The sequence below is a fragment of the Gymnoscopelus braueri genome (assembly GCF_963280865.1).
Source record: "Gymnoscopelus braueri genome assembly, chromosome: 9".
NCBI classification, from domain to species: domain Eukaryota; kingdom Metazoa; phylum Chordata; class Actinopteri; order Myctophiformes; family Myctophidae; genus Gymnoscopelus; species Gymnoscopelus braueri.
The window spans coordinates 13,212,496-13,238,764 of record NC_137610.1 but is presented as its reverse complement, the minus strand read 5'-3'; the positions used below and the strand labels follow the sequence as shown (position 1 = coordinate 13,238,764).

Sequence of the window (26,269 nt, the reverse complement as noted above, 5' to 3'; positions counted from 1 at the left end):
CACTCTACCCTTGAGCCACTGCCGCTCCACAAGGTGCTCCATCAATTAATCGATCAACTATAGCTATTAACTGTGGTCTACAGGCATCATTTTATTGCTTTATTGTAACTAGCTGAATTACATCAATTATTGATCGTAAAGACAATTGCCTTGTAAATGAAAATTACAGATGGAATATCTCCATATGAGGAAAATACAATTCATACAATTTATAAGCTACAACAAACACCTAATGTTGGGCTCATTCAAAGATCATTTGGCTACATTGCAAATACATAGCATTTTAACTGTTGTGCCATGAAGTTCTTTGAGTAATGCGTTGTAGCTCCGGCTATTTTGTTTGCCATTGTGTGTAGCACTGCTTGCATATACAGTTAACGGTGAGTGACTGCAGATAGAAAATCTAATTCAGAGTGGCAATTGGCTCCATGTCCTCTCTGTTAGGTTGAATACTGCCCAGAGGTTCCTGCCAAAGGCCTCATCATTTTGTTTTGTGTCACTGTTCATGTCTGCATTCGTCCCTTTTGATGAGGCCTTTCATCCTGTTTGCATTGATTACACTCTGATACAGTACAGGCAATTCATCTTGCCACCACACACTAGGCCCTTTGTTCGAAGGAATGTCTGTGTGCGTGTGCGTGTGTGTGTGTGGTGTCGAAGGACACATGCATGCCTGTAATATGTGTATTTTTGTGTGAGTGTAGCAATGTGCACATCTCCATACAAAAGGCACGCCAATAACCTCAAGTGTGAACCATTGCAATTACAAACCAGGCCTTTTGCGGAAATGCATGGTGCCATAATTTTCTGCTCCTTGAACGAGAAACCTAGTCTGAATGTGAGAGAAAAGAAACTCCCAAGTCATTTATTAACTGCAAGTCATATTAATGCGCCAATACCGTGTAATCTGCTCGAATATAACCAATATAGCCCATGATAAATAGTTCCACCATATCATTGATCTCTGCCTTGTTCTTGTACTGCAGAACTGTGCATTCAACAGTGGAATGAGACCATTTATTTCACACAAATGCATGCAGTGTGCAATCACTATAGCTACCTTGGTTGGATGTTGTGCATAATTGAGAAGGACACCATGACCCCTAAGTCTGTATTGTTCTCCAGAAGTAGCCAAACCATTTGTTTACCAGCCACCTACATCTGAGCCGTGTGGAAAGTGAGCCGCTATACTCAGTTCAAAGTGGCAGGGAGCGAGAAGGACAATCCCTGTTCTGTGAAGAATTAGCACCACCTCTGCAAATAGGCCAGTGTGTAATGCCTGAGGGTGGGAGTTTCACTGAGGCTGGGGTTTCCGTGTAAATAAACAGTGAGGAGGTCTCAGTGGGTGGAGGCACCCCCCCCACCACCACCACCTCCCCTCCCGGGGCTGGGCCCAGCCTTTTGTTGCCTTTAATCCAAGCACTCTCTATTGAAAAGCATGGGGGTGGTGCCTGTGTGAGATTAGCCCGCTGGCTCTTGTGTGTGCCTCAGTTTTCTCACAGACTGCCTCTATGCTTTGGGAAATAACATGCTTATCCCACATCCTTGTGGTGGCTGACAAGAATGGCAACTAACTAGACTTGTTGGGCAATCATGAGCGGCTGTGATTGCGCCTGATAAATAAGAAATAAAGAAATCATTTAAAAAACAGCCTCCTGATTTATTCTGTTGTTTTTTGAGCATTTCGAGAAGTCAGCAGGGAACAAAGAGGAAATTAATCAACCTAGTGTATAATGATCATTACCTGTCGAACAGCATAAAGACTTAACATGTCAGCTTGCCTCTTCTCGGAAGCTCGGTATGCACATGAGTCATGACCATAGACTGGGTCATCATGACACATGGAAAGGACTCAGATGTCAAATTTAAACTCTTACAGCCATTTTCTTCTTCATGTCACAGACATTGTATCTCACATGTAGGCCTACAAAATGATACCATAACTGATAGCCTTATATACAACAAAAACAAATACAGACAGAAGAGATCCTACCTTAGTGTAAAGTGAAAAAACTAAACAATACAAAACTACATTATGGCGTTTACTCAATTTGAATATTCATTTCAAAATATAAATAATCTCACCAGACCTTCAAATGTAATGGCACTATATCTATACAGCCCAGACCTTGGTTTTGCTGTTCACCCATGTTTAAAGTTATTACAGGCTGATTGCCTTTATAATAATGGCAAACAAGATTCCATTGTCTAGCTCGTTATATAGGCCTATATGTAAAGGAAAACTACAGGTTGTGATGTTACAACTGTTTGCATGCTTCCTTTCTTCCTTTGTTTAATGTAGGCTCTCATTACCACGTGGTGGTAACAGATTGTTTGAACTGGAGAGAAAAGCCATTCGAAGCTAATTAAGCAGCCATTCCAGGCACTATTCACAGGCAGAGGACCGAGGAGCACAGGCATTTGTCAGCAGCTTGACCCCGCGTGGTATTGATTGACAACCACCGCTCCTTGAATGACAGGCTTGACACGTCCTGACCAATCGCGAGCCAGCGAGTAAGTGTACCGCGCTGCCATTGGCTGAGAAACCCTTAAAGCCACAGAGAAGTCCCACGTGGGGAAGAGTGAACCTTCAAAACAAGCGATAGGTTGTGCTCTCGCACTGCTCAGACATGGCTGATGTTCATATCAGTCTATATCAGACAAAAGCAATAATCTCGGTCCCTACAGTACACCACTATCGTCCCAATGTCGATAGGTAGTGACACATGTGTTCTGTAAAAAGAAAAGAAAAAGAAAAATCAGGTGCAATTTAAGCAAACAAGAATTTATGTCGGGTTGCCTAGGCAATTTGGTCTGGTGTCGTCGATCGATCGATCGGACGTTATTGTGTCCTTGGGGTCTGTTAACACGAATCTTCCTGTTGTTTTTTTGCGGCTGCTTAAAACATTTTAAAGCGAAATACCAGATGATATTTCATCGCAATGAATATGTGGTGCAGAGAAATAAAGTGTCCCACAGTAGTAGCTATGCTAAAACCACAGTATGCAACATTTTAGGGATGGTTGTTTAACCCCTGCCCATCACACCAGTCGTAGTATAATATCAACTATTGGGTAAAAAAAGACAATGTTTGAATACACTGCGGATATAGAGACTGTGGGCTCTTTTTGGTTTTTAAAAATCGTTGTCGGCGCATTAGTGCTGTTGTTGCACATCAGAGGGATGATGCCTTGTAAATCCATGAGATGATGTCATGTATCACTGAGCCCCACGTGGGGCCGTCGTCCTCCGATAGGCAGATGGAGCAGAGTAATCCGATTGGACTGATCCGATTGGACAGATAGGGCGCTGTGCAACGGCGGTTCAGCCCTACTGCCTGCCAGTGTTGCCATGTCTGCTTATTATAAGCGAGTTTTAGGCTTGTTTTTCTGTGAAGTTGCTTGTAAATATTGGTTAGTTGCGGGTTGCAGTTTGTTGGGCTTGTTTCTAAAGTGTAGTTGTAATAATAATAATAATAGTTGCTTATTTGGGCTTGTTTCCTAATGTTATTTAAACCAGTGTTTCTCAAACATTTTCATGTCAAGGACCCCCCCTCCCCAATTAATATGCATTTGTCCATGGACCCCCCATCTGAAAACATTTTGTGCTAAGGACCCCATACAAGATTTGTGTTGTTTATGTTTAAAAAATATTCCACATTTGTCTCTTTTTTCAAGATTTTTCTTTTGAAACTAGCAGATCTACAAGCTCACCGCGCGTCGCATCGCAACGCGTTGTGAGCTTGTAGATCGGCTATTTTCAAATAGCCAATGTATAGGTTTAAAGTGCTCATGTGGCCAAGTTGCTTCTTTTAGGGCTTGTTTTCCTAGACCTGGTTGCTTGCTTCTCTCACATTACCTGGCAACACTGACTGCCTGCCTGTGTGTGGCACACGGGGTAGAGCCGTTGGACAAGCACGGGAAATGTGAGATTGTGGAGTACCATGTTACGCTTTTAAAGAAGATCGAAGGAGAGAAGAAAAAAATCAAACCTCTTCGAATCGGAAGAAAGATTTTGGAAAACATATTTTGGGATTATACTCGGCCACATTCCTTGGATGTTCGTGGTTGAGAAGAAAGTTTAATCGAGAAGACCCCGGACCGCACCACACATTTCTCCTCCGAGTAGTAGACCTACATCTCGACCGATCAGACTGGGTGCTCCTGGAGAGGATGCACCGCCGTGCGCAACGTTACATCGAGAAGGATTAAACACATTTCAACGCATGATTTGTAGCTCTACTCTTACCCACCTTCTTTAAAAAAGGTTCCCCAAACGTTCCGGATTTACGATCGGGTACGTATGTGTCTATAATGGTTTTGATTTAGAACAACAGCGGACGCGGTTCCACCAAACAGTATGAATGATAGGGAACCCTGGGTTGTAAAAGCGATCAAGAGCTAAGTAGAGGGTTTTCACACCAAATATTGTGCCTATGAAGATATTTCTCGCCATAAGCGACGTATAACATTTTCAGGAGATGATTTGAACGCCATTGAATTCAGTAGTTTGTGATCGCATCACTTTTGTGGAGGACGTCGTTCTGTGTTGACTGACTGAATAAGGTCATCAAAGAAAAGAAGCTGTTGACTGCTGCTGCTTTTTTTGCGTTGTTGTTTTCCCCCCGACCGATCGGTAGTATTCTTTTCCTCTACTTTAGCTGTGATCATGTAAACACAGTAACTTAGCCTTACTGTGTGTCTTAAATGCCTTTTTTGTTTTGTTATTCCAATAGATCTAACCGCTTCAAGGATTTTTTTTGCATCAGAGACATTTGACGAGTTCACACGACCACGGATCTCAGCGTGTTGAAGCGGTGATACCATAATAACACACATTTCAACCATTTTGCCGAAGGACCAGCAGCGCATTGGATAGATAAACAAAGGGATACATTTCAAAATGTATCCGCAAGGCCGGCATCCGGTAAGACCTTGTCTCATCTGAATTATAACAGCTTTATATTTATCTCTTGACAAGATTGCAGAGGTGGTGGTGGCACGCCACTATGTTGAAGCCTCAGTCTATCATTTTCGTATAACCTTCAACTGCTACAACTCAGTTTGCCTTTTGTATTTGTTATATTGCCACTAGGGATGGGACGATAATCGTTATTATCGTTTATCGTGATTAAAAAACGCTCACAATAATCGTATTGCAGATTTTAAGTTATCATGAAATTGTCCTTCATCATACACTAGGATGGATTAGCTTTTGTTGAGCTGCAAATTCAGTACAACTTCCAAAAATAGCAGATCTACAAGCTCACAACGCCTTGCCTTGTGTTGTGAGCTTGTACATCGGCTATTTTGTGTTCCCCCCAGAATAGGGATGCTGGGGGTTGAAGTGGTTAACAAAAGTGGCATTTTAAGTTTTAAGCATATTTTGATTATCTGATAATATCTTTAATCGCAATTATTTTTGCCACAATCATCGTGACATGTCATTTTCATGTCGTCCCATCCCTAATTACCACACATTTGCTGTTCACCCCGAAATAATGTTGCAATTATTGCTATAATGCCTATGGTAACATGGAGGCTTATCAGTATTTATTTACACATGTTTGTTTACATACTCAGCCATGTATACTATTATTTTTGGAACAATATTTGAGTATAGTTTCCTGCCTCTATTGCTCTGGTAATGGCTCATTTACTGCAATGGGGAGGTTTGCCTCAAAAATAGTGTAATGTCTAAATGTAAGTTTTCCCCTAGAGGGATGATAAAGGTATCAAATTTACAAATTGAGGTCCCCTCAAGAGCATGAGGCACTGTTCTGCAGATTGGGAGGGGTGGTCTTTCTTGTATTGATGGACTGATGTGAGTGTATACAACCTTCTTTCAGGCTCCCCATCAGCCAGGCCAGCCTGGCTTCAAATTCACTGTAGCAGAGTCTTGTGACAGAATCAAAGATGAATTTCAGTTCCTGCAAGCCCAGTATCACAGGTAATAATTTAACGTGAAACCAATAGCACATTTTTTTATTTTAAGCTGATACTACAATTATAAAAGATTTATGGGCAAATATTTGCTGTCAACTTCCACATGGGGGAGGAAACAAAGCAAAAACCAGACTACGGTTTTCATTCTCAGCACACTGTAGTCAAGTGGTTAGGAGTGAGTGATTTATTGGAAGGGCAGAAGACGCCTGGAAATTGACACCTTGTCTTCTATTTTAGTCTTAAGGTGGAGTATGACAAGCTGGCCAATGAGAAGACGGAGATGCAGCGCCACTATGTCATGGTAAGATTATGTTACAATAGGAAGCAATTATGTTTCAAAATTGTGAGGCTTGTAAGAGATCTAGTTTAGAGGTGGAGTGAGACAGGGCCATTGTGTTGTTTACCTGTGTATGTGTGTGGAGGTTTGGGTAGGTGAGTGTCAGGTATGGGCCTGTTTGAAAGTCCCTCCAGGGGATTGGGCGTGGATGGGGGGGCTCTGTGTATCTGGCTGTTGCTGCAGAAGAACCCTTTTTCTGACAAGACAGGCAAGCAGGGAGGCAGCAGTGGGCTGAGGCTCCATTCTGGAGCGCCCCTGATCTCCAAGGGTCAATGACTACAGCGTTGCCCTCTGTGTGTGCTGATCTGATTATTCTCCTAGGAGACACAGCGCTCAGACATATGCACGGCCATAAATTAGGTGAGCGCTGACGGAGGAGGGCCAGAGCAGTGTGTGGGAAAATGTACTACTGCACACAAGATGGAGGACGCGGAGCAAGCGGTTATTCTTTACAAAATATCAGCCCCCTGTTCTTTGGTACGGTAGCATTCTTAACCTATATGTTTTAATATTAGTGATTACCCAAGGTGTGCCCATGGAACTGAAATTTGGTCTCAGACATGATGCAATCAGTGTGTCTTCTATGGCCAGTGTATTCTTCTTATCCTAGGTAAACACGCAGGGGATGACTTAAACCAATACACTGAGACTTAAGTTAAACATTCTTTTCACAGGAAAAAACATGTCAGGCTGACAGGGAGGAGGTTAGGTAAACATGTAGGAAGTATCCCACAGCCAGCGCTGTGGGCCCTCGGGTGTCATGTTACGTTGAGGGCTGCGAGGGCTCTGATCTCAGACAGAATGGCTCTCTTGTTTGAGGGTAATTTTCGAAGAAGCTAATGGACTGAATAATGCATTGGCCTCATCAAATAGACGCTGACTGGAAAGCCATTTCGGCCCTGACCACCACTCGCGAGCTCCGTGGATTACATTTCAGCCAGACAGACTGACCTGGCTTGAGAATATCAGGAGCGTTGAGCAACGGGCGTTAAGCTGAGTAAACAAGACATCTCAGCAATCTGGGGGGAGTGGGGGGCTTAAGGCGTCAATCAATAAATCTAACCCTTTCTTCCCTGTGCCCACACTGCAAGACCTCGGAGTAGACTTTGAACACTGTACTGTTCCTGACAATGTTTTGCCTGATGAAATTTGGGCTTAAAGCAACTTGCGCTTTAATCCTGTGAATGGGGACATAATTGACAGCACACTGTAATGGATTGTAATTGATTGAATCAGATTGATTATGTGTAACCATATTGCCAGCAAGCAAGTTACATTAAGGTTATTATAATTATGCAACAAGTTGCAAATGAAAGGCTGTTTTTATAAATGCTAATAGTAATTACACAGAAAAGCACTTGCATGTGAGAGCGACTGATTGATTAGGAGACATCAAGATGATTAACTAAACAAAAGGTTCTTTTTTTTTCTCCTTCTAGTATTACGAGATGTCCTATGGGCTGAACATAGAGATGCACAAACAGGTAGGTACCACTGGGATCCTGTCTGAGCCCAATTTATCTTTTCTCAGTTCACTGCCGTGTGTGTGTGTGTGTGTGTGTGTGTGTGTGTGTGTGTGTGTGTGTGTGTGTGTGTGTGTGTGTGTGTGTGTGTGTGTGTGTGTGTGTGTGTGTGTGTGTGTGTGTGTGTGTGTGTGTGTGTGTGTGTGTGTGTGTGTGTGTGTGTGTGTGACACTGTGTGTGTGTGTGTGTGTGACACGGTGTGACAGGAGCCACTCATGGGGCTGAGAGCTGAAATGTACTTTGATGATAGTAGGCTGTAAACAGAAGGGGTCACTGCACAGGGTGTGAAGGAGGCAACACACATGCTCACACTAGCATGTACTGTATACCACCGCTGTTGCCTTCCCTTTGGAATTTGTGTAAAAGGCAAGATTTGTTAAACCGCTTTGATAAGATTAAAGGCAGACTTTGGCAAGGCCAGCCTTTGACTTAATGATTAAAGAGTGAGGACTGCTGATAGGTCGACAATTTTTTCTTTTATGGCAGACATTAATTCCGGGCAGGGCAGGCAAAAGTCCTTTCCTCAGGCTTTTTTTTTTTTATATACTGTGTACTGGGGCCTTGACTGACCGTGCACTTCTCACCATTAAGTCACCCCACCACTGATCACTAGGATCAATTGCATTGACATGCTTGGAGAGGTAAGGAACACATGAATGGGTAATCCTTAGATTCCCAGGCTGTTTTGAAACCAGCAAAGGCTGTCCCTCCTCTGCATCCCCCAGTAGTGGGATGGGCTGGTTAATGACAGCGCTGGGGACGTGGTGGATTGGAGTGGTGGGGTGATCCATCAGTGTCTCTGGGCTGGGTGTCACACTGCCACATGTCTGTCAGGCCTGGGGCCTCTCTGATAGCTTCTGTCAGGCACTTATCTCCAACCAGGAGAGGAGAGGAAGGGTGGGGGGAGGGCCAGTTGAAGAGTAGCGCTAGGGGGAAGGGCGGCAAGCCCTGCTTTGTGTAAACAGGTTAATCGACTGATCCATTTTAGCGCCTGACTTTTATCAGGAGCCTCAACAGAGCTGATGGAAGACGTTGAATAATTCATCGGCAGGGCCCTAACCTGCTGAACAGCGTGTTTGTAAGCAAACAGTGTGGGCCCCCGACCCTATTGCTCCCCACAATACTACTACCCCCTCCCACCCCCAGCATAGAGCGCGCGGGTGGGGTTTGGGGGGGGAGGGGCATAGGGAGTGGTTAACAGGCAGGGTTGGGCCGGATTATTGGATGCACATAGGCATATTATTTTCCTGCCAGGGGATTTATTTTGTAGTGAGGAAATCCATTCCCCCTAACGGTGCCTTTTTCATTACTGTGCAGAGACATAATGCGGATTTCAGAGTACACAGCAGCACATCACAGATGGGCCGATGTGGTAGTGCTGTCTGATCCTGTCCCGTCAGGCACAGCACTATATAGAAAAATACAGCTAATTTCTGGCCTGTGCTGTCAGCCTGTAATTTCCATGTCTGCCACTTGTTTCCGGGAGCTGCCCTGGGGTGGAGGGGGTCGGAGGCCTGGGTGTCCATTAAAAAGCCTCCAACAGTTTCAGGGCTTTACCTGTTCCAACAAAGTCACAGAGCTCACTTGAGGCCACATACATACAAGAAATGCGTGTGTGTGTGTGTGGGGGGGGGGTTAACAGGAGGGCAGGGAGCAGTGTTGAGAGATGAATGATTTATATTCAGGGGCCTTAAGGAATTATTTGCGAAGGAGCTAACTATCTGGCATATGGGGAGGCCAAAACAAACTTGGTCAGCCCGCGGAGTGAGTTAACAGTGTTCTTCCAAAAGAGAAGCGTAGTGATGACGAGCGGCTGGGGAAGCGTCGCTAGCCCTCCCTTCCAGCCATCAGTCATCTGTTTCCGCCTGCTGGAGTGGAGCTGTGTAATTGTTGAGGGTAGTCAGGGCTGCACAGCTGGAATTACATGATATTATATTATTACATTAAAGCGGTATTTTAGAATATTACATTTTCATTACATGAGGATTGTGCTTGTTTTAGTTGTCACTGTCGCACTGGTTTAACCGTTGAAGGTTGTTGTATTAATTTACTTGAGAGAGTCTTCCTCCTGTTGATTATAGTGAGGGTAAATCGCTGTAACGATCCATGCAGCCTATTTAGAGGCCAGGCCCCTGGCCTCAGTCGGTACAGATCGATACAGGTAAATTCAGATGTCAATTAACAATTCGGCCTCAACTCACCACACTTTAAACAAGGCTTGGAGGTCCAGCGCAACATCACAATCTGGCTGGCGGAAACTTCCGTCAGGCCTCACCTTAGATGAGATAGTATTGGAAGAACAGCCACAATTTTCTCATGACTGGGAGAGAGAATCCTTGTCATCTTGTAGAAATTGGAGGCCCTCTCCAACTGACTGGGTCAAGTGATGTTTATGCACAGATCACGTGACCAACACCACCAGTTGTTGTGGCTGTGTATTTAATGCTCATCAGTGTCTCACTCCATTCTCCCATTGCTGATAGCAACAGACAAATAGCTTTCTGCGTGCTGCTGACAGGCTGGCCTGAGAGTGCTCTTAAAGTGGTGCTAGACAGGTCCGAGTACCTGTAATTGTGTAGTCGAGCGCAAAGCTGGCCCCTCGAGGGCTAGGCTGTCATCTGCTTAAAGCGACAACAGCCCCTTTCTGTTCTTCTCCCCCCCCCCCCCATCTGCCGACAGAGCTAAAAACGTTCCTCTGCACTGTATCTATTTTGACAGTGTTTGCCCACTGAGTCGTTAGTTATTTCCATGTATTTGCATCTTGTACTGTGAGAGGGTGTAGAAGCAGGCGATTGTTTTGGTCGCACTAGGGTTGTCCACCTCCTGACCTCTCAGCCAGCTGTCACCATGACACTAAGCTTCAGAGGAATGGACTATGCGCTCGGAGCCTTTCCACAAATCCTGTCAAATGTTCAACTGCTATTGACATGGCTCATCTCAACAAACAGAGATTATTCAAGCGCAGCAGCTTTCTAAAGCACTTATTTTATAGCCCTAATGCTAATGCCCATGCAACCTATATATATCCCGACCTCTTTAATCAGTGTTTATTAGATATACGGTAGATTACAGCCAGGTTTTATGGAGGTCTAGCTCTTCAGCTTTATATGTCTGTTTTAGGTGCGCTAGAGTTCCTCTTAAATCAGGTTGTGTGGTATGTAATGAAAGGGCTAGCTTTATGCATATTGTACGTTATCACATGACCATATGTGTAATTCAGATTACTGCCCGTTGTGCATCTGAAATTAAAAATTGAGCTTAGCGTTTATGCCACTGGCCTGCTGGGCAGAGTATCTATGCTATTGTAGGCTGGGTCAGCAGGCCTTGCCCGGGACAACATTACTCTCCAATCTCCCTGGCGGTGTTCGGAGGTAATATGTCCTGCTGCCAAAACAGCCTGGCATTTGTGCTATACGTAATAAATAAAGCTGGCAGCCTGCAAAGTACATTGTGTGTGTTGCTCCGAATGAAAAATCGGAGAAAATCCCTCTGATATGTTTGTGTTCTGCAGTGGCCCTGGGTTGAACTGCAGCTCATAAATTCCATAGATGATGTAGCTTTGGCATTGGTATTTTCTCTGCTCTCTCCCAGTGCAGAAATCCCCACCTACCTCAGAATCTGCTGTTGTCTGCTCTGCCCTCCCTGGACAAGGGAGGCAGAGGAGAGCCTCGCCATGCAGTGTTTTACAGGGGTGGGGGAGGGTTGGCGGATCATGCGTGCACCCCTCCTTTACACCTCCTTCTCCCACTGCTCCTTTTATCCACCATTCATTTGCCCTGTTCATCTGATCGACAGGCTGAAAATTCAATTTAATGACCTGCCTCCAAGCACGTAATATGATTTTAAACCCTGTTACGGTCAGGCAGAGGTGCCATTTGCATAATGATCCTAGCCAGATAGGGCTGCAGCTGTTGCCATGGTAGTGGGTAGACAGGCAGAAGAATGGAGGCCGGGCCGAGTGGATGGATGGATGGGTGGGCTGGGGGAGGGGGTCGAGGAGCAGTCGACTGCAGTGAGAAACAACCTCCACATTGCTCTCAGGAAGACCAGCCTGTGGAAAAACCACATTCTCAATATTCAGTGGCCAGCTGTTGTGTTCTAATGGTATTGATCATAGACTTTTGAGGTGAACGTGTTGTACTAAAGGTCATTATGGTCTCTACACTTTACTCAACCATCAGCCATATAGGGCAGCCATAGTGTAATTAGTCTGCACCGGAGTCATATGTAAATAAACGGGGAAGTGTGGTCAGTAGGGCTTACTTCCTGGGCGCGGTTGATCTCTGAGGTTAACTGCAGGACAGCAGAGTGCTAGATAGAGGGGAAGAGGGCAGAGTAGAAGAGAAGCGAGAGGATGCTCTTAAGTCAGCCGCACTCCGCCTGCTCATATCCGTTTAGCGTGGAGTGCACTCTCAGCACAGCTGTGCTCCATCCCCCTGGGCTCTCCTAATGTTTTAAATATTTCAAATGTCAATATCATGCTGTTTAGAGGATGTTGAGTCAAGCAGTTCTGATTGCCGCAGTAATTGACTTAATCGGTGTAAACATTAAAGGGATGGGGGGGGGGGGGCTAGGGACTATGTGAAGCCACTGTTTCATACTCATTTACGGTCTGCTACTCTCTTGTTTTTCCAGACGGAGATCGCCAAACGTCTCAACGCCATTTTAGCTCAAATTATGCCTTTCCTGTCACAAGAGGTGAGTTTCTTTTATGTGCCTACTGTACCTTGTAAACACTGTAAGTACAAAAGAGCAATTGGCCGTTATGGTCTTTATTCAGGAGCCACACATTCTGCTCTAAAGTTACAGCTTTTAAAAACATGGAAGGTTAGACACTTCAAAATAATTGTGTGTGACTCATGCCTCTTATATATACATCAAAGCTGTGAATAGTAAATGTATGGTTAACAATGTGTGAAAGTATGGTTGGTCAATGCTGGCACGTCGTATTAAGCATGCCCTTTATTTCCCAGCACCAACAGCAGGTGGCTCAGGCAGTGGAACGGGCAAAGCAGGTGACTATGACTGAGCTGAATGCCATCATCGGGGTACGTGGACTTCCCAATCTGCCTCTCACCGTGTGTATTCCTTCTTTTATTCCTTTATTTGACCTTGGGGCTAGAGGCAAACCTGCACGTATGTACAATCACTGGCTCATAAATATTCCTCTTCTATCCTATCTCCCATACCGCCTCGTTGCGCCAAGTAGAACAAACTGTTTAGAGTACCTAGTGCGGTCAACGTAAGTCGAACCCAGTGAAGCAATAAAGTGCAGATTTGCCTCTGCCATTGATTCTTTTATCTAATTTCTTTAATATTTTTCTGTTCCAATCGAATATTTTGTTTCTGAGTAATGAATCTGAGCCGTATACACAATGAGTGGGTCGGCCAGAGAGTCGGCCTGTTGTTCCATACTGGGTCTCAGTGGTGTCTTCACTGCCTTGTTGTGTGTTTATAAATGTGAGCCTGGGAGCTCTTGAGATCCTGCCTCGCCAGCCTGTATTGCTTTAATTGGCTAAGGTTTTAACGAGGAGGCTCATCCCTCACTGCTGACCTGGATAGCTGTGGGAATTAAAAGTCTGAGGGGCTGAGCACAACACAAGTGCCAGCACTGCTAAGCTAGACCGAGACAGCACAACACAGAAAGCACAGCAGTCAGCCATCACAGCCCGGGTCCGCAGTCTGCTGGCCGCAGCAACGCAGCGCTATAATGTATGGTTTTCATCACGGCTCTGGCCTGGCCATCTGCTCCTCATTGATCAACAGCAGCAGGCCTGTCCTCCTACCACACAACTGATTGGTTTCACCTCCCAATCCAAGAGCTCACACTATCAGTGATCTTATTAGTGGAGTCAGGGTCTTTAACATGCACAAGAGGCCCTGCCCGGATGGCTGACTGGATGACTGGAGGCACATATCGGAATTCAATTAATGCCCCCTTGGTGACCTTTCATTCCAGGATAATTGCTCCCTGGAATTTCTCTGAGTAGGTATCTCCAGGTGATGGAGAGCTATTTGTTTAGTTTTTTGTCTTTTTTTTTTGTTTGGTGGACTGAAGCACATCCATTATTTCTCCTAAAAGACTAGAAATAGTAGTGTTAAGGAAAGCAATTTGAGGTGTGGCTAATTATAAGGTTTGATTGTACGATCATTATGATTATTTCTGTACTATCATTGCTCTAGCTTTGGATTAAGCTCCATGCTCACTTAAGCTCTTGCTATCTGGACACTCACATGCTTGCAGAAGTTTTAGAAAATGTTGAAATATTGTAGTAATCCATACATGATTTACATAACATGGCTTCAATGTGGCATTTCACCAGGGCAAAGCCACTGGGCCTCCTCTCACTCATGCCCAGGTCATCTTGCACGTACATGTCTGTGAGGGTGGAAATGTAGCAATGTTTACGAATACCTCTCTTATTAGTTATTCATTGAGAGAAGCAGCGGTGTAGGCACGCCAAGAGCCTCATGCATATTGTAAGGCAAGGTGGGGTGAAAGAGCGCGTGCCAGGCAAGCAGACAGACAGGGGCAGCAACCAGGAGCCAGCCGCATGTGTTATTGATGGGCCTGAAGGCCATTAATAGGATGCATCTAGGACAAGCTGCTGGTGTCCGAGATGAACCTGCTGACTGGTAGCAAACTCTGCTTGATTAAAAAACCCTCCCCTTTAAAAAAGCGAAGTTCAGCTAAGCACATTTCCTCACCCTCCTGGATGCTGCCTCCAGGACAGATGATATCAAACGGAGGATAAACCAAGCATACGTAGGACTTTTACACCAAGTTAATAATAGTGTTCATCCCTGACCAGCCTCTGTCCTCCTTCCTCCCTCAGCAGCAGCAAGCTGCCTACCCAGCTCTCATGGTCAGTGGCATCCTGAGATGTCTGTGTGTGCCATGCTGAAGTTTATGGAATTGGTGTGTTTGCCCACAGACAAGGAGCTTGAGGGGCTTGTGCATGTTGCATGACATTAGTCCTGCCTAGTTGCCAGTGCCACAAGTATGTTGATTGTGTTGTTTATTTGCTATGCTTAAGAGAATGGAATTGGGCCCGTTTTGCTTGTGCGCTTACATTTTTGAGCTTCAAACTGGCTCTGTAGGTACATATATTCACTGCAAGGGGAAAACAGGAGCAAAAAGAGTTGGTCTTTATCTAGGAATATTAAATTAGAGTGAATAGGGCAGCCTCCGTTCTTTATTTATTATTGTCTTCATTTATGGCTCTCTAATGAGGGCTCTGGCTGATCAGCCATGCATATTAGCCATCAGTGCCTCATTAAGCACAATGAGCAAGGATGACTCTCCCCTGCCAATGAACTGGCTCCTTAATTTCCCTCATGGACATATCGTAACTCTCTGCCACACACACACACACACACACACACACACACACACACACACACACACACACACACACACACACACACACACACTCTTTCTATCTCACCTGCTCTCTCTCTCCCTCTCACTCTCTCCCTTTCTCCTTTCCTGTCTCCCATGCACATTTTCTAATTGGATTGACAGCCCTTCTGTGGAGTAGGGGGCAAGGTTGCAAGTCCACATCCCCAGTGACCTGTAACTGCCATTCTGCAAGCCATTCCACACCACCTGCTGTGTAGATAATAAGTAAGGACATAAGCAATTAAAACACCCCTCCAGATATGATTTTTATGGACATATTGAAGTAATATGTACCCTCATAATAGCTGCACTCGTGCTTAAACAAATGAGTGTCCAGGCTGTTCATACCATGTGATGGGCACAGCATAGTGTACTGTACCTTGACCACATCCCAAGCCATTAAGATGTACCTAATATTCTGTAAATTACCATAACAGGCACCAGTCTGCTCGGGAACGATGCAAGTCGGGAACAATGCAAGTTGGGAATGCCCCCCCCATGTGGTTATGCAATACCCGTTGTCAGAGAACCCGTTGTACCCGTCTGTCTGTCTGTCTGTCTGTGTCCCTTTCATGCCCATATGGAGATCTGCGTCTGTTTCTCTGTGATGAGAGACATGATGTCATATTGATGACATAAGGGTACTCCATATATGGGGATTTGTGGTTTCTGGAGAACGACTCATCCGGCCGACTTCCGATTTAACTCATCAGTCCCTCGGGTCCTCTGTGATGGGCACAAAGTTTGAGGTCGGTCGGGCCCATATATGGCTATGTCTTTATATGGGCATAGCGGTCGGATCAGAGGTTCTGGACAACCGGATCTCAATATATGCCTATATATGGGCGTATCGGTCTGATCAGCGTGTCTGGATAACTGCCTATCCGACCGACTCAGGGCCGAGCACCGCATTCTCTCGGTTGTTGGTGACACGTGCGCAGAGTTTGAAGTCGGTCAGATGGACGTTCACGTGATAAGTGAACTACAGACACACAGACAGAAATGTTGTGCATTTATAGTATGATGGTCACTGATTGAGCTTTGTAAAAGAAAGAGGGGAGGTGCATGCCATTGCAGCACCTGAATTATTTAGCTGGGCTTGTAGACTGGTAATAAATTGTCAACGTCTTTATTGGTGACTTGGCTAAGTATTATTTAACCATGCTTTAAACTGCTTATGTCCATTCTGAGTGCCTTTTAACTCCCTTCCATTTCCCTGTGCCTTTCAAATATTGATGGCAATATTGGAGGCTTGACTGAGTGCCAGCATGGGACCCCTGGTCTTGGCTGCTGGAGCAGGCTTCCAGACACGCGCACACACACGTACACACACGTACACACACATGTACACACACACACATACACACAGTGAGACAGCTGCTGCACTTGCTGTTCGGTCGATCTCAAAGTTTGGGCGTGTGGATGACTCATGCGTTGTTAATCCCGGGATGTGAATGTGAGAGGAGTAAATAAAGGCAGGCTGTGTTTTGAAGTGTTTAAAAAAGCAGGTAGTTTAGACCACAGACTGACAGATTGCTCCATTGCTGGGGGACTCTCTCCTTCCGTAAGAGGGGTGACCCAGAGTCGTGACAGCTTAGAAAAAGGGCTTAGTGAGGAGGGGCTGTGTTGCTGCTCTGTGAAATGTGCTAGTTTACACTAAATGGAATGATGAATAGAACTCTGATTCATCTGGATTTTAGTTGCATGGCTGGCTGAGACCTTAACTTGTGTCATCATTAATTCGCTGCAACGAATATTGCCTTCATTGCCCCAGCGTGGACTAACTCTGCGGTGCACTGTAGCCATCTTCCCCCCCTCCCCCTCACACCCACATCTCATGTATCAGATTTGTTGAGAGTCAAACGTTAGTCACAACTTCTGCTTTCCTCAGCACAGGTCTGGTGGGGGGAGGTGCTTACGTGACCCTGCCCTCTTTGTTGAAAAAAAGGATTGATCCCTGATCCTAACAGTAATAGGCGTGTGTGATTGTACTAATATCTGACCCAGCCTGCGCAAAAGCAACTGAGCAGCAATCATGTTCAGTGTGTGGTGCTTCTTTGCCTTTTCCCTCCGACCCACTTGCCATCTGTCTCTCACCCTATCTGTGTGCAGCAGCAGCAACTCCAGGCACAGCACCTCTCGCACGCGGCCCACGGGCCTCCCGTCCAGCTGCCCCCGCATCCCTCGGGCCTGCAACCCCCCGGCATCCCACCCGTGACGGGCTCCGGTTCGGGCCTGCTGGCACTGGGGGCCCTGGGAAGCCAGGCCCACCTCCCTGTCAAGGATGAGAAGAACCACCACGATCTTGAACACAGAGGTGAGTACATATACCTACCGTCGTATTTCTGTAATGTATCTTAAAGAGACATCAGCAGCTTTATCAGTTTGCCCTGGAGGAAGTGGTATGGTGGCATGTTTCTAATGTTAGCACTGTAGCTAAAAGGGCATAAAAAGGGGGAAAGGACTAATTTAGTGTAGTGTGTGACTTCCTTGGGGCCCCTAGGAAGGTGAGGAGTGCATCCTGTCTGCTCACATTCTCTCTGGGTAATGAGCTGGTACATTCTCAGTCCACGACAGCACAAGTTATTCAACAGGTCCTCATCACACTGATAAGAGGACCTTTGTGCCTTCCAGCCAAATCTCTAACTTCAGCCACCAGCATCTGTTGCAATACACTAACTGCACAGTAAAGTCCTTTGTGTTAATTTAACCCTGAGAGTGTACAAATGTAACCAAATTGGTCCACTTGGTTACATTTGTAGGGTGTTACAGATGGATAAGGATTTCACTGTGACTGACTCTTTTCTCTTTGTTGGATCTCTTTGTCATCTCCCTTGAACTCAACCATCATGATTCCTGTGACTGAAGAGAGCACGGTGAGTGTCCATAACTTTGCTTTGAACGAGGGGGGGGGTTGTGTGTGTGTGTGTGTGTGTGTGTGTGTGTGTGTGTGTGTGTGTGTGTGTGTGTGTGTGTGTGTGTGTGTGTGTGGCTGTGGCATCTGTAATGAGGGATGAGTAATGATCTGTAATAATAAGCCCCTGTGCATTTGAATCCAGATGGGTTGGGGGTGCGGGGGGGTGACGCGTATCGTGCCGGAGAAATTAGCACTGTAATTTCATCACAATTAAAGGAAGACTTGGACCCCTCTTAAAGGATTTCTTTGATCCTTCAACTCCCTGTTTACCAGTCTATTACCAATCTTGCTCTCTCTCTCTGTGTATCTCTTTCTTCCTCCCTGTCTCTTTCTCTCTCTCCCTCTGCCCTCTTCTTGATGAATATTTATAAACACAAATTGTAGATTTTTTTCTTTTTTTTTACCCTTTTCCTTCACCCTGCCTGGCCCGGAACTGCTAGAGCATTTTATTTGAATGTCTGCAATGTCTGATGGCTTGTGATGGGCCTGTGAGATTGTATTTCTGCCGGCCCAGGCTGTCTGAATGGGTGCAGTCATGTCTGAAGGAATGGAACTCCTGGGGCGATTAGCAGGCCCTGTTTTGTTGCTGTGCTCTTGTCCTAGGTCATCTGATAGCAGAGTGGTGACTTTGGTTAATGAGTCACGCTAAGCATCTCTTTAAAGGTCAGCCATTATGCAGACGGTGGCCCTTTGCCCAGACTGCTAGTCCATCGGCCTTTTGTTCTCCTCTCCGGGGCTGCCGCTGACTTAGCCCATGTCGCTCCCCTCGGCCCTCCGTAGAAGGGACAGGGAGGGAATCGTGGAAAGCTTGGCGGTTTGCAGGCCATTTGCAGGCCAATCGCGAGCTCCTGTGAAGGCCCGCTGGACACCTGCCTAGTTCCTCCCCGTTCTATTGGCGTTTTTTTTGGAGTGAGCTGTCCCAGCCTGTGTGGGCAAGGCTCCGTAAAGAAGCTGAAGCACCAGTCAGTCCCACGCTGTTGTGCCCACTGGCAGGATATAGATCTCACCCCCCCCCCCTTTCTTTATCTCAGCGCTCAAAGCCTGCCGTTAAAAGCCGAGTGGAACTGACATGGTGCCCAGGCACCGCGGCAATCAATGCCCACCACACACACACACACACACACACACACACACACACACACACACACACACACACACACACACACACACACACTCTCCCCCCCTCGTCTCTCTGTCTGTCTGTCTGTCTGTCTGTGTCTCTCCCTCCCTCCTCTCTCACGCTCAGCCTGGCTGACTCCAGAGAAAAGGGCCTCTGTTCAGGCCTCAACACACTGCTCATGTCCCTGTGAGCCTGTTTGTTGTCCGGTTATGTGGAGGAGGAGGGAGCCCGGCTTGGAAAACAAGCCCCCCCTTTAGTGCAGATAACGGCCCTTTCTGTCACCGTGGCCAGGGACAGGCTTGTGTGTGTGAGAGACTGGGCTTTGGCTGGTGTCATGGTACTATGTGGAACTGGCCTTCCAGCTGCCTTTTTTAAGAGTCTGTCGCATCCACAGTGGTTGTGAATGAGACATTTATTTTAGTGCTTGGATTGGCAGGGGTCTCTGTGAATGTGCATTAGTGAATGAGCACTGCTCTGCTTTTACTGTCTGTGAATGAAGACCTGGCAATGAAGCCTGTGTTTGCTTATACTTTTATTCTTTTTTTTATTTGCAGAATAACTCCATATCCCCGTCAGACAGCCTGCGCACGGCCAGTGAGAAACACCGCAGCTCGTCCGACTATAGTCTCGACTCTAAGAAACGCAAAGTGGAGGAGAAGGACAGCATGAGCAGATATGTACGTCACTGTGCACTCCCCCAACAACAACCAACATTTGATTATGAAGATTTAGGATCCTGGTTGATTAGATTTATTTATTTTCCTGCTTGCCTTACAGGACAGTGATGGAGAGAAAAGTGATGACCTGGTTGTGGACGTGTCAAATGAGGTGAGCATGCATACAGCACCAGCAAAATGTATCCCCATCACTTTCATTGGCTACGCTGTCCTCCAGGTTACAGGTTCTGTTTACATTATTATGTAACTAGCTAGCTATCCTGCTAACATTAGCTAGCCTACACACATGTCATTGTCAATTACTATGTGCAAATTGGAAACCGGTGATAACCTATTCCATCCACCACCAACTCAGACAACGCACGAGGCCATCTGCTCTGTGCGGGCACTCGCTCAACTAGCTGTTGGCATGCCTGCCTTGCTGTCAAGTGATGTTAAAATTACAGCAACGGGGCGTGGTTTTGCTAAATTTGCTGGTGCAAAAAGAATACATGAAGATACATTGACTTTTACCTATAGGGAGTTTCAAGTTACATAAGTCTCAGAAGATTTTGTGGTTTACCATTAATTAATTATTATTAGACTATATTGTTTTATATATTCTACTGCACTTTGCTCTTACACCTATTTTTGTTGACCGTAAAAACAACAATCGTGTTTTTGTGTTTCCTCCAGGACCCCGCCACCCCACGGGCAAGCCCTGCACACTCCCCACCTGAAAATGGCATCGACAAGCCCCGCCCTCCTAAGAAGGACACGCCCAACAGCCCTGCATCTGTCGCCTCGTCTGGCAGCACTCCGTCCTCCAAGGCCAAGGAGCTCAGTCACGTAAGACACTGAGACACTGAGATAGAGAGACACTGGGACAGTGAGAGAGAGGGAGGGATATGTGCAAATAAATCTAGGCCGTCTATGCAGTGGATTACGAGTGGTTGTCGGTGCTTTAAGTGCATGACTAAATGTCAGGGATAATGTTGTCCTGCATAGGGATCAGTCAGGTCTTCTCTGTAATAGCTCAATGTATTCAACTATTTCAGGATTTTTATCCTCCCGCCACCCCCACCACACCCCCCTCCCCTCACTCAGGGAAAGATTAAAGCCATAGCAGTGAAGGGATAAAAACGACCCCCATCGTCATTGTGGTTGTAATAGGTTTTGGAATAAATAGCAGTTTATAGCTTGGCAGGACTATAGGGGTTGTCAGAATTAGATTGGATTAGGTTCAGTTTGCTCTCACATTGTCAGTCGGCGCAGTGTCTGCTCTCAGAGATTGTGAACATGCCCGCATTCTCTCTCTCTTCCCTCAACAGAATGACAAATCCTCCACACCAGGCCTCAAGTCCAACACCCCCACGCCCCGCAACGATGCCCCGACCCCTGGCACCAGCTCCACTCCCGGGCTAAGGCCCATCCTGGGCAAGCCACCAGGCATGGAGGCTCTGGGTTAGTTCCACTTTCCTTCCATTGGTCTCATGAAGCATTTGCTCCTTTCCTCTTGTCTCCTGTGTTCCATTCTGATATAAACCTACTTTCTGTCCCACTTTTTCTGCAGCAGCCCCAGCTCTGCGTACCCCTCTGTCCATCGCAGGCTCATACCCTACTCCGTTTGCCATGATGGGCCACCATGAGATGAATGGAGGCCTGACCAGTCCTGGTGTGTATGCTGGCCTGCACATCTCTCCTCAGATGAGTGCTGCAGCTGCTGCAGCCTATGGACGCTCTCCAATGGTAATGGTAATGTAATGATCACATCTGTGGTTATAGTTGCTTTACTAGAAGTACAACTTTGTGATCAGAATTCACCAACAACTTTCAGTCGTTCTCAACAGCTTCTGTCTCCTCACCTTCAGGGGTTTGACCCTCACACCCATATGAGAGCTCCAGGTCTTCCAACCAGCCTGACGTCCATTTCTGGTGGCAAGCCGTGAGTAAACTCAGAAGGACACTCTCCTACTGCATTTTGGTCAAACACTCTGCAAGTCTATCTATTAGTAGTAATGATGATCAGAAATGCCAATGCAAACTCTACTAAACGTTCCAGAGCCTACTCCTTCCACGTGAGTGCAGACGGTCAGATGCAGCCCGTGCCCTTTCCTCCCGATGCGCTGATCGGGCCCGGCATTCCCCGCCACGCCCGGCAGATCAACACGCTGAGCCACGGCGAGGTGGTGTGCGCCGTCACCATCAGCAACCCCACGCGCCATGTGTACACGGGTGGCAAGGGCTGTGTGAAGATCTGGGACATCAGCCAACCAGGAAGCAAGAGCCCTGTGTCCCAGCTGGACTGCCTGGTGAGGACCTCCACCACACACCCACCCCTCTCACTCATCGCTAGCTATTGATTGGTTCATTACGGTGGCAGAACACTGTCTCCGCCGCCTCCAACCTTCCCACCACATCCCTATTAACTGACTAGTTCCTATCTAGTTTGTAAACCTCCTGTTGCTCTGTACTTGTGTATTGATTTGCTCTGTCCTGCATTTGTGTGTGTTTGTGTGTGTGTGCGCACAACAGAACAGGGATAACTACATTCGTTCATGTAAGCTGCTACCCGATGGCCGCACATTGATTGTGGGAGGTGAGGCCAGCACACTGACCATCTGGGACCTGGCCTCGCAGACGCCCCGCATCAAGGCCGAGCTCACCTCCTCGGCCCCAGCCTGCTATGCCCTGGCCATCAGCCCCGACGCCAAGGTCTGCTTCTCGTGCTGCAGTGACGGAAACATTGCCGTATGGGACCTCCACAACCAGACTCTTGTTAGGTGAGATAGCAGCGCCCTGGGCACACTTTGTGACTTTTGGCCCCACAGCAAGAATTGCCTCAGCGGTTCGATTAAGTCCACCAATTTTATGAGCGTCACGCTTGGCACAGACATGCGCAGAGCAAGTTCTGTCAGGGAACTCCGCTTTGCCTCAGCTCCACGTTCACATCCACTCATCCAATCACACACTCATTTTATTCTCAGACCGCTCTATTTAACTGGAGGTTTGCACTACTCATTCCTGCTTGCTTTTGCTGCTGCTGATGCTGCTGCTCTCACCACTGCTGTCTTGCTAAAGAATTGCTGCTCACCCTCCACCACCCCAGCTACCACCTGTCGTTTTGGATCTTCTGTTTATGTACGGGGGATTCGGAGTCCCTGTGGTTGGGAGATGCGCTTTATCAGAGTACCTACAAGCAGATCCAATTCATTGCCAAACCATAATAAATATATTGCTCATTTTATATTCAATAAAAATATCTTATCCTTCATGAGTTGTCTTTATCCATTCATGAGTTGTCCAGGGAACCAGGGATGTGAACCAGGGATGTTCGCTTCAGGAATGTTTACAGCTCTTTCTTATAATCTGTATTGCAGGCAATTCCAGGGCCATACGGATGGCGCGAGCTGCATTGATATCTCCCACGACGGCACCAAACTGTGGACGGGCGGTCTTGACAACACCGTCCGCTCCTGGGATCTGAGAGAGGGTCGACAGCTGCAGCAGCATGACTTCACCTCACAGGTACAACCCGCTACCATAGAATGAACCTAAATGTATGATGGAACAAATTAATTAATTGAAAACAAAAATGCCCTTTGCATACTCAACTGTCGATGCCAGTTTGAACTGGATTCAAGTCATGCAGTCACTTACGTGTTACCCTTTCACAGATCTTCTCTCTGGGCTACTGCCCGACTGGTGAGTGGTTGGCTGTGGGCATGGAGAGCAGCAACGTGGAGGTGCTCCACCACACTAAGCCTGACAAATATCAGCTCCACTTGCACGAAAGCTGTGTCCTCTCCCTCAAGTTCGCCTACTGCGGTACTATGATTTCACACACACATACTGTATACACACGCACACAAATACACACAAATCGCTGACTTTACTATACAGCGAGGGTACCATAGCCCTTTTATAGCTGATTTGACGGTAATACTGCAGTGCCCTTTTTATAACCTGAGTGCTTGCTTTGTGTGTCTTGGCAAGGTCATTATTTGAAGGGCCTTTTTTCCATTTCCATTGCTGCCTCATTCAAGGTAGACTGATTCTATTGCTCTTTTGCTCCGCAGGTAAATGGTTCGTAAGCACTGGGAAGGACAATCTGCTGAATGCTTGGAGGACTCCTTATGGCGCCAGCATATTCCAGGTATGCAGATCAATACGCTTCGTCTGCAGCCGGTCCAAACGTATGCACAGCTAGTCTCTCTGAGAGGAAGGACACGGCGACCGCTGTCTGACAGGGCTCTCCTATCAGTGAAAACCGAACCTGAAATATTGACCTGACAAAGAACTCTCTTTTTTTTCCTGAGGGGCACCGGGCCAGAATTTGATGTCATTAGAATCTCATCTAGCCCTGTAGTCAGCTGTTCTGCGCCACTTAACCTCAAATGTAGTTCATCACGCTGCCTGCCACCAGGACTGAACTGTCGTTTTTCTTTTTCTCATAAAAACTACACAGTCTCTTCCCTAGCCATTCCTGAGGAAGGTCATGTGACCATAATGTTGCCCTTTACCATAAAAAGATGTGCAGTATATATACTGTAGCCTGTAACTGTGCCTTTCCGTTTCTGCATTCTGTCCCCAGCCAGCCTTACATAACATATGTTTGTCTCTCTCTTTTTTTAAAACAGTCCAAGGAATCCTCGTCCGTCCTGAGCTGTGACATCTCCGCGGATGACAAGTATATTGTGACGGGCTCCGGTGACAAGAAGGCCACCGTGTATGAAGTGATCTATTAGGACTCACTGGTCGTTGAACTCGGGAGCATGCTCGATGCTCAGGAACACGACGCAGCTTCATCTACCCTTCCTCACACAACGACAGCATGGATGTTACCCACCCGGCTGGATTTTCGCAGTTTGGGGCTGAACTGGACTGGGCTGCGCCAGACTGTATCGCATGTCGGTACCGTTGTGTCTATGGGTGCCGCGTTCCTCCGGTTCCGCCCTCAACCGTCATTCATACAACTAACACTTGTACAGTGAGTGTGGTTTTCCACACACTCAGAGAAGAAAATATTGTCTTGCTGTTTTTTTTTTTCCTGTTTTGTCGGATATTTCCTTTTTTTTTTTGTCTTTTTAACGTGGAGATGAAGGTTCCGTGACGCAAGTAGAAGCGGCGCTTCACTCTGGAGCTTCTCCCTGGAGGTCCTGTGTAAAGTGTACATAATGGAGTAATAAAAGGCCTTTTATAGATTTATATTTTGGTGTCCAGTTACGCTTGTGATGGTTCTTTCTTGTTCTCCTTGATTTTCTGTCCCCACTGGGGAATGGAAATTAGATTAGAACTTTGTAAGAGGATATTCTATTTCAGTTTTTTCCCCCTCTGCCTTTTTTCATGTTCGTTGTCCAGGATGACCTTTTCGGAAATCTAATTCGGAGGCAATTTTTCCCCCCTTCTCTCCCTGAAAATGGCTTTTTCTCCTCCTCCACAATTTGCTAGAACACAATTTCTCCGTTTGGGATTTTAGCAGTGGAGCATTCTGGGAGATGTCCATTTCCTCTGACTACATGGGAGTACGAGGGACGGGAGAGGAATCACAGCCGTCAGAGCCTCTTTCCCTCCCCTAAAATATGACCTTTTTAATTCGTCTCTGAAATGCAGGGTTTATCCCAGAACATTGGCTGCTTTTAATGACAGCAAAGATGGATCAAATGGCAGCTCATCTGGAGGGGGGTGGGTTTGGACTTGGTGGACAAGCAGATGGCGCCTCGGTTTCTATCACTGTTGGCTCTTAAGGATTATGAATATGTGTGTGCTCCGCAACAAAAGTGTTCACCGTTAGCCATCGATCTGTAAGAGTTAATCATTGCCCTTCTCTTTTGACTATCTGTGACTGATATGCAAAGGCTTTTTCACGGTTACTCACACTGGTGGCAGTCAAAGTCATGACCACATTCTATGTGTTTGGGTATGCTCAAATTTTCTTCCGTACTTACATTGATATCCGATCACTGTTCTCTGCTGTCATAGACTGAAATGGACTCTCACTTCAGACCATGTAGCAAAACACATGTCATCGTCACCAAGGATTGTACAGTTGTTGATATTTCAATAAACTGTTTTTATATTAAAAAAGAAACCCTCTTTTTGACTGAATTTCTGTGGTGCAGCACAGGTGTACTGCTGCACCATGTGGCTTGGAAAGGCTGACATTTTGGCTGTAGACTGACAGATTAAAGTTGGCGTGTTCTCTTCTCAGAGTGAGGGATGGGACATGTGGAAACAAAGCTGTGGGGTTTTAGTGTGCCTGTAATGACTGTAAGGGCAAGCCATGTTTGTGTGGGGGGGTTGTCAACTGAATTAATGTGTTCATCCTTACTTTGCTCTTCTGAAAACGGCAACCGGGGAGGGCTCTGC

At 46.4% G+C, this 26,269-nt stretch overlaps 1 protein-coding gene across 1 annotated transcript; it reads left to right on the top strand.

Moving 5' to 3' along the window:
• The first annotated feature begins 3,902 nt into the window (after positions 1 to 3,902).
• Positions 3,903 to 25,979, top strand: tle3a (TLE family member 3, transcriptional corepressor a). Its single transcript, XM_080438658.1, is given in 21 exon segments — positions 3,903 to 4,296; positions 4,736 to 4,926; positions 5,849 to 5,949; positions 6,183 to 6,246; positions 7,722 to 7,766; positions 12,441 to 12,503; positions 12,779 to 12,883; positions 17,320 to 17,538; positions 17,540 to 17,614; positions 19,799 to 19,921; positions 20,022 to 20,072; positions 20,597 to 20,749; positions 21,232 to 21,364; positions 21,477 to 21,649; positions 21,772 to 21,845; positions 21,963 to 22,212; positions 22,436 to 22,683; positions 23,281 to 23,428; positions 23,578 to 23,728; positions 23,980 to 24,056; positions 24,541 to 25,979. Coding segments are annotated over 20 exon segments (2,385 nt in total). The 5' UTR covers positions 3,903 to 4,296; positions 4,736 to 4,902; the 3' UTR covers positions 24,649 to 25,979.
• The last annotated feature ends 290 nt before the right edge of the window (positions 25,980 to 26,269 follow it).